Source organism: Ursus arctos, chromosome X (assembly GCF_023065955.2).
Source record: "Ursus arctos isolate Adak ecotype North America chromosome X, UrsArc2.0, whole genome shotgun sequence".
In the NCBI taxonomy this organism is placed as follows: domain Eukaryota; kingdom Metazoa; phylum Chordata; class Mammalia; order Carnivora; family Ursidae; genus Ursus; species Ursus arctos.
The window spans coordinates 37,611,808-37,627,001 of NC_079873.1; the positions used below are offsets into that span (position 1 = coordinate 37,611,808).

The 15,194-nt window shown below is 41.5% G+C and overlaps 1 protein-coding gene across 12 annotated transcripts in view; it reads left to right on the top strand.

Moving 5' to 3' along the window:
* Window positions 1–1,956: 1,956 nt before the first annotated feature.
* KDM6A (lysine demethylase 6A) overlaps window positions 1,957–15,194 on the top strand; it is a 200,846-nt gene continuing 187,608 nt past the window's right edge. For 10 of the 12 annotated variants that reach the window (XR_008958921.1, XR_008958922.1, XM_026513341.3 and 7 more), the window contains exons 1-2: window positions 1,957–2,506; window positions 2,721–2,784. Coding sequence is in view for 10 of the 12 variants with exons in the window: in XM_026513341.3 (XP_026369126.1) it covers window positions 2,346–2,506; window positions 2,721–2,784 (225 nt within the window). In the remaining 2 variants the exon portion in view is untranslated. The remainder of the gene's footprint in view (window positions 2,507–2,720; window positions 2,785–15,194) is intronic. The other 2 variants (XM_057310970.1, XM_057310980.1) reach the window with 2 other exon arrangements.

A 15,194-nucleotide genomic window follows, 5' to 3' on the forward strand; every position in this document is an offset into this window, starting at 1 on the left:
AGTAATTTTCCCAAGGTCACACAGCCTGTGCCGTAAGGATTTGAATTTAGGTTTACCTGACTCCAGCACCACCCATTGCATCCACTCTATGCAATTCTGCTATTATCTAGCGATGATTATGTGGTGGGAAAGGTTTTGAGGGATTTGGGGTGGGTAGCCTTATAATTCTTAAGGGCTTTGAGTCAAGAACTGCCAACTCCAGGAAGATGGCCAAATGCTGGCTGAATTTTATCTGTGCTTGTGCAAGTCTAAGTGTGTGTGGGGAAGATCTAGGTGTCAAAATCTCCCAGGCTTTGAAGGTCGTGTTTGTGACAAAGTTAACAATGCATGTGTTAATTTAGCTGTAGAAAACATTCGGCTCTCTATTCTCAAATAAAATGGAATACCATAAAGAATGGAAGAGGTGTTTCAGAGAAAGTAATTAAACATGAAATATAATCTGTATGAAACTACAGTTTGTTAGTCTAGTTACTGGTCTCAGGGGAACAATTTAAAACGGTGTCTGTGTGCAAAATCAGTTGGGATTTCTATAGCTTCTCACTGAACAATACTGTCAGGATTACTGAGTCAGCACTGAATTATCTTCCTTATATTTTGAAATCCAAGTTAAACGTATCTTGTCTATTGGTTATGTTATTAAAAAATAGACAAGAGTCCATGTTTATAGAGGAAATCTTGTCATCGTATGTCCATTAATTGATACTTTCCTATCTCTGAAGACCGGAGGTGTGCCTTGTAACAGATTATATGAGACATACCTTACTAAATTTGTCTCTTGCAAAGAGTAATGGACTGAAGGCATATTTTCTTTTTCTCCCAATTACACTTCGGACTGAAAACCAGACTAGTGACTTTTATTTACATCTAAGACACGGTCAGAACAAGAAAGTGTTATTGTTGTCTAAGGCATTTTGTGGGGGTTAGAGAAGGCTTTTCTGGGCTGCAAGCTGGACGAGGATCTTAACTATGTCTTCCCTTAGGTCTGTCCACAAGTAGCCCCAACTTCTTTCATGAAGGACCCCCTGAGATCAGCAACAGAAACCGAAACCAACATTCTGGACATCTCCTTAACAACTGTCATTATTTTCTTACAATATCATAACGAACTACCGATAAAACGCAGGTAGCACAAAAATTTGGCCCCAAAGTGCCGCCAACAGACCTTCGGCGGTGGGGAGCCGTGATCGGCGAGCCAGACCCCGTGGGCGACTCTTCATTCCCTCCGGCCGAGGGTCAGGAGGCCTTTCCCCCTTCACTTTCGCGCGAGTGAGGGGATCCGGCAAGGGAGCGCAGGCCTGGCTTAGGGCGGCGCCCGGGCCGTCCGGCTGGGGCCAGCAGCCGCTCCCGGAGCGTGCTCCTCGCGGAGGCCATTATTTCCAGCGGTGCCAAAAGTGTGCGCCGTCTTCGGAGGGCGGAGGTCAGGGGCCCTGTGCCTCCTCCCGGCGACGCGACCCTTGCCAGGCCCCGTGAGGCCCGGGACCCCCGGAGCGCGGGACAGCCGGGGCCGTGGTCTAGGCCCACCACCGAGCTTTCGGCAGGCAAAGGCCGTCCATGGCGCCCTCGCTCACTGCTCACGCCCGCCGCGGGCGGTGCCGGACCTCGCCCTTCCCCACCGCTCCCCTCCCCCCCGCACCCCCCCCCCCCATCCCGCCGCGGCTCCCGAGGTGACACGGCCCGGACCCTCCATTCTCTGCCCCAGTGTATTTAACTAGCACAACCTAACCGCCTGCTGCCTCTCGGTGACAACCCTTCCCCCCCGACAGACGGGCCCAGCAGCCAACCACCGGCCAGAATTGGCCTGCGTCCCGCTCCCCGTCGGTGGCGGCCTCGGTGGGCGGGGCTCGGCAGCTAGCAAGTTGAGTGGAGCCACGGCTGACGTGAGTCAACAAAGGTCACGTGAGGCGAGCGGATGGCGCCGATTGGCGGAGCTGGCCGGGCGCGGAGGGGGGGTCACGGCGGCGGCGTGGGGTTCGCTGTGTGACACAATTACAACAACTTTGTGCTGGTGCCGGGGAAGTTTGTGTCTCCAACGAATCCCCCCTTGCCCCCCAGCCCCGCGCGCTCCGGCCGTTCCCGCCGTCCCCGCCTGTGGCTGTCCCCCGCCCGCCCCCGCGATGTGACCCTACAGCCGAGCCGCCGCCGCTGCCGACCCGGGGGCTCCGCAGCCCCTGCCGCCGCCGCCTTCACCGCCGCCGCGTTGGGATTTTTCGTCGCTGCCGCCCGCGGCGGAGGAGGAGGCGGCGATAAAGTTGGTGTGCCGGTCCCGAGCGGAGATTGGGGGCGTCGTTGCGGGCCCCGGCCCGGGGGGGGTGTCGGCGTTGGAGTTGTGAATTCGCTGCGTTTCCATGAAATCCTGCGGAGTGTCGCTCGCTACCGCCGCCGCTGCCGCCGCCGCTTTCGGTGATGAGGAAAAGAAAATGGCGGCGGGAAAAGCGAGCGGCGAGAGCGAGGAGGCGTCCCCCAGCCTGACAGCCGAGGAGAGGGAGGCGCTCAGCGGACTGGACAGGTATGGGCCGCCGTCACCCGCCCGGTCGGCTCCGGACGGGCTGGCGCCGCTCTCCGGGGAGGCCCGAGCGCGGCTCGCCTCTGGCGGCGGCGGGGCGGGCACCTCGGCTTGGCGCTCTCCGTGCCGTAGCCGCCGCCGGGGCCTCGGGCTCGGGCAGGGGTGGATCGGTGACGTTCCCGGAGCTCTAACGAGCCGCGTGTGTCTCTCCCCACAGCCGCCTTTTCGGATTCGTGAGGTTTCATGAAGATGGCGCCAGGACGAAGGCCCTACTGGGCAAGGTAAGGCAGCCCGCGGGCCGGAGTGCGGACGCGGTCTCCCCGGCCGGTGCCGGGCTCGCCCCGGGCCCCGTGGCCCGGCCGGCGTTCATTGTGGCCACGAACGATGGCCGAGGGGCTTCCGGAAAACTATTTCCTGCCTTTGCTCTCCCCCCACCCCCGGCTACCTCGCTTGTACCCTTGCGAAATCGCTCTCTCCTCTTGTAGCTGGAGGAACAGAGGCAGCAGCGCTTTGGGGCCGAGCTCTACTGGGTAGACAAAATCGCCTCTCATTTTACGGCTTTTTGGAGGTAGACCGATGATCTCCAAGGTGCTTGTTCAGTGTCAAGAGGTCGTAAATGTGTGCAGATTTCCCCCAAATTTCTGACTTACTTGCTTCCCGTGGTTTTTATTCTTTTGCTTCGGGCAGGCTGTTCGTAATGTCTAGTGTTAACCAAACGTTTTGGGCTTCCCTGCGTCCCTGCTCCCAGAAGGGGGAAGTTGCATGTAGTTTAGGGCGGTGAAGAGTTTGCATGGGGCTCTTGACATGCATCTCGACTGGTATGTGTTTTACCTGAAGTTAGGTGACTTGTTTACTTTTTTGGGTCTTTCTGCCATAGAAATCCTGCAGTTATTTGTGAATGTGTTTTCTTCTTGGAGTCTCGTTTCCTGTGTGTCTGACCGGGGAGGCTAGGGGAGATTCGGGGTGTAGTCTCTGTTTATTTGTGTGGAAAGTTGTTGGCACTGTCATTTAGTTAAGTAATGGCTGCTCCTATCGGCCCAAGATGGCGGGACAGGGTGGGAGGAGAAAGTGAAGGGGGGGGTTTGGGGGGAGGGAGGAGAGGTAAACATGGAAATAAATACCAGCGATGAATAGCCCTCCTTCGGAGTGTGTAGCTCGATGGTGTTTAATAATAATTGTCCAAGATGATTTGCATATAGAATTTTTGTACCGTTCTCAAGCTTGGAAGCAGCATTCATAAGCCTGGTAAATGCTTATCAACCTGTAGCACATTTAGTTGCCCATCCGTAAGCTATTGAACAAAGGCTGTGGAGTCTCGATCTGTCTGCATCAGTTTGTCTCTCCTGACCAAAATATGTTTGAAATGATATTTGTACGCTTTTTTAATTGGGACCGTGAAACTTGGAGTGTGTGCGATAGGTGTTGCATCCGTTAGACATTTTCTTTCCAAGCTGAAATCAGTAGCTTTGCTTTTGACACCTACCCTTATTGTTAGAATTGAGAACGAAGTTTGAAATGACTAAAGCCTAGCATTTTTTCTTAAGTTGATTTTTTTTTTAATTTAGTTGTCCTCAGTTTTTGTCTGTAGTTCGGTTTAGAAGAGCCCCTAATTCCTTTTATCTGTAATTAACTTCGGATTTTGTTTCAAAGTAACTAAGCGTAAGGGGTTTCAATCACAAATAATGACCAGAAAGCTAAACAGAAACAATCCTTTTCAGTAAACCTAGTGCCTTTGACCGATACAGAAAACTTGAATTAAACTTTCGCGATGTAGGTATTCATTGGTTTCATTAAAATTATCACTGGAAAAATGAGTAGTGACTAGCTCTGAAATGATTTAAGCATCAATAATTAAAGGCTTGAAGATTTTTTCTGAGTATTTAGAATATTAAAAATAATTGGCTCCTGTCAAAGTTGCCCTTTCAAAAGATTAAATAAAATAATGAGCATCACTTTATTTTGGAGTGATTATTGCCAGTCTAACTGAGGGTTGGTAAAATTGTTTGCAAAGATAACACATTTGGAAAAGTTTGGCCAAATCTATTGTTTTTGGTTTGTGGTAAAAAAATAACTGGAATCTGAGGTTTTATGTGGATAATGTGTAAAATGCAAGTTGATTTCGTGTCTCAGAATGCTCGTATTTAGTAGATTCACAGCGGATGGTGCTTAACATTGGATTTCAGATTGTAATACTGAACCCTCCAGTTATTATGCGCTATTGTGTTTAAATGTTAAAGAACTCAATGTTTTCAAATATCTTTTGTGAAAGTGTGCATTACTTTCTTGATGTTTGAATACAGTAACGTGTTATAAATGAGAAACTTGCGAGGCTTCATTATGTTTTGGGGAAGAATTGAGGCTTTATAAAATACTGGATAATTTGTAAGTATTCCGTTGAGCTGAAGAAAAAAATTCTTTATTACTATAGACTCGGTGCTTGTGAGGTCCTACCTATTTAGGTCAAGATTCATTATCTTTAACATTAAAACATTCTAGAGTATGCGCTTGCAACCTCATGCAGTTCTTGTGAGCCTGAACATACCAGTGAAATGTGTAATGTAAAGCTTGACATTATATAACCTCGCACCTTGTGTTCGAATTGGATTCTGAATAGAATGAATGAGTTGGGGTCCTGCTATCGGAAGTATTGAATTATTTAGTTTCACCCATCTTTCGAACTGTCCTCGGGAACAACAGACGTGTGTGTGTATATGTATGTATATGTGTATGTGTGTGTGTGTAACGTTGAGCTGTGTTGGTTTCCGAATTCTGACTCTCTGAAAGTCTTAAAAAACAAAGAGTTCGCTTTTCTTTGTTGGGCTTGGTTCAGGCTACTTACCTGAGGGAAGGTAATGGAATTGAGTAACTCCCAGGGTTCTCTTGTTAGCGGCTGTTTTTGTCCTGCCACTCCCCCCCCCCCCCCCAAATTTGGTCTGCATCTTGTAGAAGTTTTTTATTTCTGACAGAAACTTAGCTAATTACTGCTTACTCTCATTTTTATTCCTATATGTTTATTGGATGTTCTTTCAGGTTTTAAAATTTGAATTTGGTAGTGTAAGAAAAGATAACTATTAACTTAAAAGCTTTGGAAAATTATAAACATTTAGTAAGTGTCTCTTACTTGCCCCTAAACTTGTATGTTCCTTTTCCAGGTGTGACAGTACTTTATCCAAGCTGCTGATTTCTTTTAGTTTCTGTTTTTGTAAGATTCATTTATATTAGATGCCTTAAAGGAATTTTTGTTTGTATGATTGCCATTTGATATACAATGCTTGGGGTTTTGGATTAGAAAAATAAATGAGTAATATGGTATATATTATTTTTGTAGTAATATCTTTAAAGTATCTTGAAAAGATTTTAAACAGCAAGTGGTTGCTTAATCAGTTTCTGAAATACAGCATGATCTTGACCACTTTGCTCTTTAAATTAATGCTGACCATTAATCTTTTGGTAACATAATAATTCAAGATTCTTACATTTTAATTATAGTGGAGTTATTGAAAAGTATTAAATAAAACATTTAAACAAATTAATTATGGTGACTTTTTTAGTACATTTTTGAAAGTAGGAAGAATAAATATAGTAATACTGTAAGTCCTGTTAATAGTGATATAATGCTAAAGAGCTGGGGAATCTTACCTGTGTTGGGAAACTATTGCTAAAGTACATAGTTGTTCATTTTGGAGTATCTTTACATCCATTTTAAGTTTGTCCGGAGTACTTTCATTGGAACTTTTTTTGTAATCCTCAGTACAAAGATTATGTAGAATGCTTAGAGGAAGTTATGGGTTGTTTACTATTTAGAAATGTGTGTTCTTTTTTTCCTAGGAAATAATCAGTATTAAAATAGTTGGCATTTAAAATTTTTTGGGTAATGGTAGTAATTTAAAATCCATTAAGGCATATGTTTTCGTAAATTTGGTTTGCTTACATGTAGATGGTAGGGGAAAATTATTAGGTCAGTTCTGGAGGTGGCTTATTTATACTATAATAGAGGTTGATGATTAAAATTATTCTGTATTATTTTTTTGTTGTTGTTTATAGGCACTTAAAGGGATATATTCGTTTCTAGTGCTAAAGAAGGTTTAGTGTTTGGGTTACGAAAGTAACCACAGAATAATGTTATGCTTTGTGTTTGAAAATTACGTCTTTAATTTGATGTGTTTCTAGTTTGGGAAGTTATCTTGTAAATAATTATAGTCATTGTTTACCTGGAGAAAGTCTCATGCCGTTACTACATGTGTCCTAAGATTTTGCTAATTCCTGGTAATAAAAGCTATAGAAAGAAATTACAGAAATGATTGCCTATCTTGACAACAAATTAGAACTGCAGGAATATATAAACAGGCACTTCTTAGGTTTTGGCCTTCTTTTTCACTGGGTAGCTCTTTCCGTAGAATCAGTTACAAGTTGAAATGACTAGGGAACATTTGATTGCCACCTCTAGATATTTTAGGTTAAGAAAAACTGAGAGATGGGGTGCCTGGGTGGCACAGCGGTTAAGCGCATGCCTTCGGCTCAGGGCGTGATCCCGGCGTTCTGGGATCGAGCCCCACATCAGGCTCCTCTGCTATGAGCCTGCTTCTTCCCCTCGCACTCCCCCTGCTTGTGTTCCCTCTCTCACTGGCTGTCTCTATCTCTGTCAAATAAATAAATAAAATCTTTAAAAAAAAAAAAAAAGAAAAGAAAAACTGAGAGATGGGTTTTTGTGACTTAGGTGGTAAAGTGGAGTGATGGACCACTCGTTTTAAACCAAAGTGAAGCTTTAGTGCTTGGCTAGCTACGGAGTAAAAAAAAATCTTACTCTGACTTGATTATGTAACATTTAGTTTTTATTTATATAGTACCAGTATTCTTTTGCAGATTTGAAAGGGTTTTTGTTAAGTTTATTTTTACTTTGAAACTCGTGATCCTTTGAGCTCTTTGAAATTGATGTTAATGACTGATAACACTGTGCATTATTAATATTATTTTTGAAATGTGGTATCCAGAGAGCTAATTTATGTTACAAAAACACCACCAGATTGTCTAAGAATTGTAATGGTGGTTAGGTTATTTAGGGCCCACATGTATTTATTTGTAGACTAGTTAATTAATGGAATTTATTTAATGAATGCAAAATTGATAGTTTTATGTACTCATACTGAAGCTTTACATGTAATTGTATCAGTTTTGCATATTGTTAACAGTACATTAGAGCGACAAACATTGACTACATTAAATACAAGTCTTCTATGCAGGTATATGAAGATAATATAGATATCCCTTGCCCGCATTGAAAACTTAAGCTCCCTAAGAGGAGTGAGGTAAGTATAAGGATGATATAACACAGGAACATCAGTGGCAGAAGAATAGTGTGAAGTGTCCTGAACGTTAATCATAAGGGTCAGTTTAACAAGTTAGAATGGCTTTTTGTTTGTTTGTCTTTTGGCTGACCATAGAAACATTGATTAGCAAGCAGACACCAAAGCAGTCACAGGAACCTGTTTGAGAAGCTTGTGAAGTCCCAGCTCTTTGTCTTTGTAGGTAGTCTAAAAAGAACCTTGCTGGAAAGGTACATCGGAGGCACACCTAGCAATATGTTAGCTGCAGTGGGTGTTATCCCGGAATTACCTGGTCCCAGTGGAACACAGGGCTGGATGGGACTCATGGAGTTACACATACACTGTGTAGAGTATTGGGATCCTGGGGTTGTGGATTCTTAGACCTTGTTTGTGCAAAGTAGGAGGTGCCTTTACGGTATTTCTAGCCAAGCCACATTAACTTGACACATCATTCATTTCACTGATGAAAACTTAATGTCTAAAACCCCTTGTGCTACCTGACACATTCCAGGGCTGACTGAAGTAAAGATGGGAGAAACATTGCCTTTGTAGAGCGCTGTCCTGGCTCATGTCCTCCTCATGTCTCTCATTGTTAGATTTAGCTGTTCTTGGACTGTGTATTCCTGATTTGGGAATTTAAAAAGTTACTTAACAGCTTCCGGATTTTAGGTTATTAGAGTTAACTGATAGTTGCTAGTTTAAGATTAAAGCATCTCAGACCCACCATATTTTGATGTATTTTATTTTTTTTAAACATTTAATGAGAATTACTATTATGTAACATATTCTCTGTCAGACTTTTTTTTTTTTTTAAGATTTTATTTATTCATTTGATAGACAGCCAGCGAGAGAGGGAACACAAGCAGGGGGAGTGGGAGAGGAAGAAGCAGGCTCCCAGCGGAGCAGGGAGCCCGATGTGGGGCTTGATCCCAGGACCCCCGGGATCACGCCCTGAGCCGAAGGCAGACGCTTAATGACGCAGCCACCCAGGCGCCCCTCTGTCAGACATTTAAAACTAAATTATTTAATTAAATTTTTACAATACACTTCTGAGTTTATTGGGGGTGGATTTACGTTTGTGAGATATTGCAGAATGGTGTTTGGGCTAGTTTAATTTACAAACAGCCTATTCTGTGTTTTCAGGTATGTTTCAACAAATTATACAGTTTGACCACCAGACCCCAGAAAAGAAAAAAAAGACCCTGTCTGCTGGCTTCTCATGCCTGGGCACTTTTATGGACTGGACCTTTTTTCTCTGGATGGGTGGTGCTGGAGGTGGGCAGGCATTGATGGCTTCTGCAAAACAGTACTTGCTTTCTTGGATCCCCGTTTTTAGTTAGTTTACTCTTGGGGCAGTTGTAAATTGAGTTTCAGAGTTCTACCCTAGGTCGGGCCTCAGTAGAATGGTTACTATTAATAGGATGAAGATTCTTTCTTAATTGTGTTTCTTGGAGATGCTGTTTCTTGGTTTGGGTATTAGCAAGGAATCTTGCAATTTTGTTTAGGAAAACATGATTTAAAGTAAGATTTTAGCTTTTAGCAGATGTTGAAAAGATAATCTGCTGTTGTGTTCATTTCCCTCTCTGATCTCATTTTATAGTAATATTTACCTTTGTATGGATTCTTGGGATCCTTGAATGCGTGTTCATGGGTCAATTTAAGAAGTTCTGTGACCAAGTTTTGAAAGGATACTCAGTAAGTAAATAAAGGTCATCTTGGAGTACAAAACAGCTCTTAGGGTGAGGAGGAGGGAAGATTTTAAACTTTACACTTTATAGATTTCTGTACTGTATTGTCTTTTGTTTTTTACTTTAGACATGTATTACTTTACAAATAATACAGTAAGCACCCTGATAGTGAATACACCAGAATTATATTTTGATTGATTAAAAATGGATTTTATTCTATCCTGTTCGTAGAGATAACTGTAAAGACCTTGTCAAGTTGGGGTACTTTTGAGCTTGATGGTCCTTATGTGGGGATAGGGGTGAATGAAGTAGAGATGTGCCTTGTTAGGTCCTATTTCTTTGCCTTTTAGGTGGCTTTGTGATAAGTCACTATGCAATTTCATTTTTTTTTTTTTTTAAAGATTGTATTAGAGAGAGAGAGGGCGTGCGCTCACACACGTGGAGGGGTAGAGGGGGAGAGGATCTCAGGCAGACTCTGTACTGAGCTCCAAGCCATATGCTGCCCAGTCTCAAGACCCTGAGATCATGACCTGAGCTGAAAATCAAGAGACAGAAACTTAACCGACGGACCTACCCGGGCCACCCCGAAATCTTCATTTTGATCTTCAGCATTTGTTTCTTCGAAGACTTTCCTTTTGAGCCCCTTTTTGCCCAGGTTGACATTTGGGACCTAATTAAGAACTATAACCTGGAAGCTTGGGAGTGATGCCTTACTTAGACAGTTTTAGGGTTCTCAGGCAATTTGTGGGCTGTTTGCCACTTTCTTCTACAGACTTTTTTTTTTAATGAATTTCTTATTTTATTCTGTCTTTTTTCTACTTTTCTACATTGTTTAAACTGTTGACATTCTGTTAATGTATTCTGATTTTTTTGGTAGTTTGGGTCTGTGGAAGTATTTTGTCTGGGGTCTGTGGAAGTATTTTGTCTGTGTTAGAATAAATAAAAGATGCTGCTGGTAAGTTGATTCTCAGGGAGAAGGTTGGACTTTGTTATAGTTAAGAGATTTATATGAGGTCTTCTAATACATTTTAATTTAGAACAGTGGAAGAAACCCTATCAGATAAAGGGTTGTTTTCAGGCTATGGATCTATTACAGTACGTTCATTAGATCCTTTTCTTCTTTAAAAAAGTTTGTTAGGAAAATTTCTAGTATTTTCAGAAGCAGAGAAAATCAACCAACCAGCATCACTGATCATTACCCAGTTCAGCTATTTTCAAGTCATGACCGGTCTTGTTCCATCTATAATTTGCTCCTCACCCCCATTATTTTGAAGGACATCTCAGGCATCAGTCACATCATTTAATCCATAGATATATCAGTTTGTCTCTGAAACATAGCCACAGTGCTCTTACTACACATAAAAATGACTTTTTTTTAAATAAAGATTTTATTTATTTATTTGACAGAGATAGTGAGAGAGCACAAGTAGGGGGAGCAGTAGAGGGAGAGGGAGAAGTAGCAGGCTCCCTGCTGAACAGGGAGCCTGATGTGAGGCTTGATCCCAGGACCCTGGGATTATGACCTGAGCTGAAGACAGATGCTTAACTAACGGAGCCACTCAGGTGCCTGTAAAAATAACTTCTTAATAGTAAATATTTTTTGGGCCTTGATTTTTTGACGTATGGAAGAATTAGTTCTTTGGGAAGCTAGTAGAAAACAGATAATTAGCTGAATATATGTGAGTTTGTATTTTAATATGGAAGGATTCTGTAATAGAATATTACATAATATGTGGCAAAAGAGATAATTTTGCCTAAGACCTTTATGAATCTTAGTTGATTGAGTCTGGGTCATTTATACATTTAGGGGAAGTTTGTTTTTAAGATACAATAGTTAAATGTATGTTTTTAAATTTCAAGTATCAGAATGAGAACTAGAAAAGCTTTTGATTTTGCTTGCTTGATTGTGAAATGTTTGCTGACCTGCTGTGGGTGAGGAAGTGTGCCATGTCTTTGGGCAACAAGTAAGACCTGGCCTCTGCCCCTGCAGTCTTTGGAGAAAAATGGATAGACTGAGTGATCATACGTTGTAGTAAGTACAATAATCAAGGTGTATGCAAAGTGCTATGAGCTCTCAAATCATGGAGCCAATAAAACATTTAGAATTTTTGATTATGGGTAGTTTAAACTATCCACACAATTGCCAGCATTTGGAGCAGTGAATTATGACTGGAAAAGTAAGTAGGTGAGGGAAACTCCACGAAGATGTAACATTTCATCTTGGTTATCAAACATGAGTAGAAGTTTAGCAAGAGGAAGGAAAGGGCAGAGAGTTGGAGGTAAATGAAGTTAAATCGTGTTTGAGGAATTGTGAATAGTCTAGTGTGGGTGTAGAGGGTGTCATGGTTGGATTAGGAGAAAGTGAGCACATGAAGGCCCACATCACTATAGGCCATAGGATGTTTTGGGAGATCATTGAATTCAACTCTCAATCAGGGGAAATTGACGTGACCAGAGTAGGTTTTATGGGAATATTATTGGCTACATTGAGAATGATAAAGTGGAGGGGAAAGGATCCTAGTTCTGAAGTATTGATGGTTAGATAGCAGCGTATGGATTTTAGAGTAGAATTCTGCTTCTGCCACTTACTAGATGTGTAATCCTTGGACAAATTATTTCATCTTTCAGAGGCTCAGGTTTCTCATCTGTAAAATGGAAGTGGTAATAGAATTCTGGCAGGCTGTTGCATTTTGTTAGGAAAGAAAGTGCTTCGAATTGGGCCTAGCATGGAAGGTGCTCAGTACAAGAAAGATGTTACTATCATCTTGGGAAAGACAAAGTTACGTTTAAACTAAGGCTGTAGTTTAGGAGTGAGGGTGGAGATAGAGGCAGATTTGGGATCTCTGGAAAAGAGTCCTAACATCTTACTACTTTGGCTTTCTTTCTTTGTCTAACCACATCTTAGTCTCTGAGACTGTGTTCTAGATTTTCTTTACTCACTCTGCCCTCAGTTGCCCACACAAACTTGACTGCCACTTGATTACTTTAGTTGGGCATCTTGAAGGCACCTGAAACTGAACATATGCAAACTGAATTTATCATTGTCTTTCATGTTTCTTATCTTAATCAGTGGCATTTAATCATTATCCTTGCCAGAAGCCTTGGAGTGGTTCTTGACTCCTTTCTCTTAACTTATAAAGTCCTAATAGTCTGCCTGTCTTGTCTTTTCTACATCTTAAATTTCACGTCTGTTTCTCTCCATTCTCACAGCCATAATTCTAATTGCAGCCATGATCCTTTCCTTTCTTTCGAAATAGCTTCGTATAGTTTTTTTTGAATATGTATACTTCTGCATAGTACAGAATTGAAAAGTTACATGAAGGGTGTTAACAGTAAAAAGAAAATCTGCCTCCCACACCATCTCTCAGTTATTTCGTTCCTGTTATCAGGCAGCCACTGATAAATGGTATATTGGGTAACTTCATATTTCAACACATACAAAAGCATATTCCAATGTATCCCCCCCCCCACAAATGAGGTCATACTGTATACATACTTTGTTAATTTTATTGTTTGCTATATATATGAAAATGTTAATAGTTTCTATATTGAATTGTCTTGGGTTTGAGAGTTCTCATTCAAATAGTGAGATGTTGGTGAGGGGATTGATTTGGGTTATTTTTAAGTTCTGTTGATTTTGAGGATGTGTTACTCCTTTTACACATTATATTGGGGGTATAAATTCTTCAACATGCGAAAGTCTTAATTGGAAGTATGTTCATGTGTGTTTTCTTAAGATAGCATTGTTTAATTTTATATGCTGTGAACTGTCAGTTTTACAATTGATAAATTTTGCCTTCATATTTTGGTTTTATTAGTATGACTGATTATCAGGCTCTGTGATTACTAACTTAATTCACTCCCTGAATGTTTATAGAAGTAGCCATAGTGTATACTACTTAATAATCTTGTATTTGCAGGAGTCATTCATTTCCTTGGTTTATCCTTGTTTTTATTATAGAAAAGGAAAAATAGCTAACTTGGCATTCTTAATTAGTTGAAAACAGTATAGGGCTTAGTGTGTTAACTTATTTCATGGCAGAATATCTTTATTTTCATTTTTCAGTGACTGGTGTTAGAGCTATAACAGTAGTACTTTATTTCTTGGGGAGTCATTAACCCTTTTAGGGTCAGTGTAGCTGCATACATTTTGTATGATTTCAGGGAGTGTATGGATCCCTTCAAAGCCCAACTGTGGACTCCATTATTTTCAGTTGTGTAGTTCATTTATTCTTGAGTAGAGGGGTAGAGGTGTTAATGATGGGAGTATGTTAGGGAGAAAGGAAAGCTTTAGAACCATTGGGTTGGTTAGGCCTCTAGATGGCATGGATTTTTACCACACAGTTTGTGGTATTCTATGACCACTTCACATATTCTCTCAATTTCTTCTTTACTGGTTATTATAAGGGTTCTAGTGGAAGAGAATGTGAACTGATCCTTAGAGAATTTACTGCTCTAACTAGAAAAATAGCTTTGTGCACATGTCCTTCTAACATAGTTGATAGGCTTTAGTGTTGTTTCTTTAGCCTGGGTGCTCAAAATGCTGTTTTGGTTGGGAGACTGTATGATACACTGGGAAGAACAATGGATTAGAAAACTTCCTACTTTAGTGAAGTTGCTTAACTCATATGGTCCCAGTTTTACCATCTGTTAAGATGAAAGGCTGGGAATTAAAAATTTTCAGTGACTAGCACCAGAATTGTAGGTAGCTATTCATTTGAGTTTTTAGGATTGACCCAGTTCTTTTAAGATTTTGACCCAGAAGGAGGATACAGAAGGACTTTGTTCTAGATGGTAATTTTCTTTGATTTCAGCCTCAAGCCTTCAGGACCAGACACCAAATGAATGCAGAGACATAATGGAACTGAGAGTTGTGTTTTTGTTAAGCTGGTATGATTAGCCATTCAGTTAGTCTTTGATTTGAAAGTTGGTCTTATTTATTAATGGTTAGTGTTTGACTTCTCCAAACTGGTTATAGTTGGGGCTATAATTTTTAAGGTCAGATCTAATATTTCTAATTATAGAAGATGGGTTGCATCATTGTGTCTGTTTGCTAGGAATTCATATAACAGGGCTAAATGAATTCTCACGTGCATTGGTAAGAAATGTCACGTTGAAGGGGCACCTGAGTGGCTCAATCAGTTAAGCATCTGACTCTTGATTTTGGCTCAGGTCATGATCTCAGGATTGTGAGATCAAGCCCCGTGTTGGGCTCCACACTGGGCTTGTAGTCTGCTTGAGATTCTCTTTCTCATGTATCCCTCTGCCCCTTCCCCTCATGCTCCAGGCCTGCGCGCGCTCTCTCTCACAAAAAAAAAAAAAAAAAAGTCACATTGAATAAATATGTACTGTTAGATATTGGACATTTGGGTGTTAAGAAAAATGAATAAGGCCCCTTGGTTTCCCTAAGAGTAGTAAGAATCACTTGGCATTAGTGGGCCATTTTGTGATCTATAATGTTAAACTTTTATTGTTTGATTTTGCTGTGTGTATGTGTGTGATGATATTATCATTATAAGCCTATCATTTAAAAAGATTTGGATTTTCTTTTTTTTTTTTTTTAAAGATTTTATTTATTTGAGAGAGAGAGAGCAAGCGAGCGCCAGAGAGCACAGGTGGGGGGAGCAGCAGAGGAAGTGGGAGATGCAGGCTCCCTGCTAAGCAGGGAGCCTCATGTGG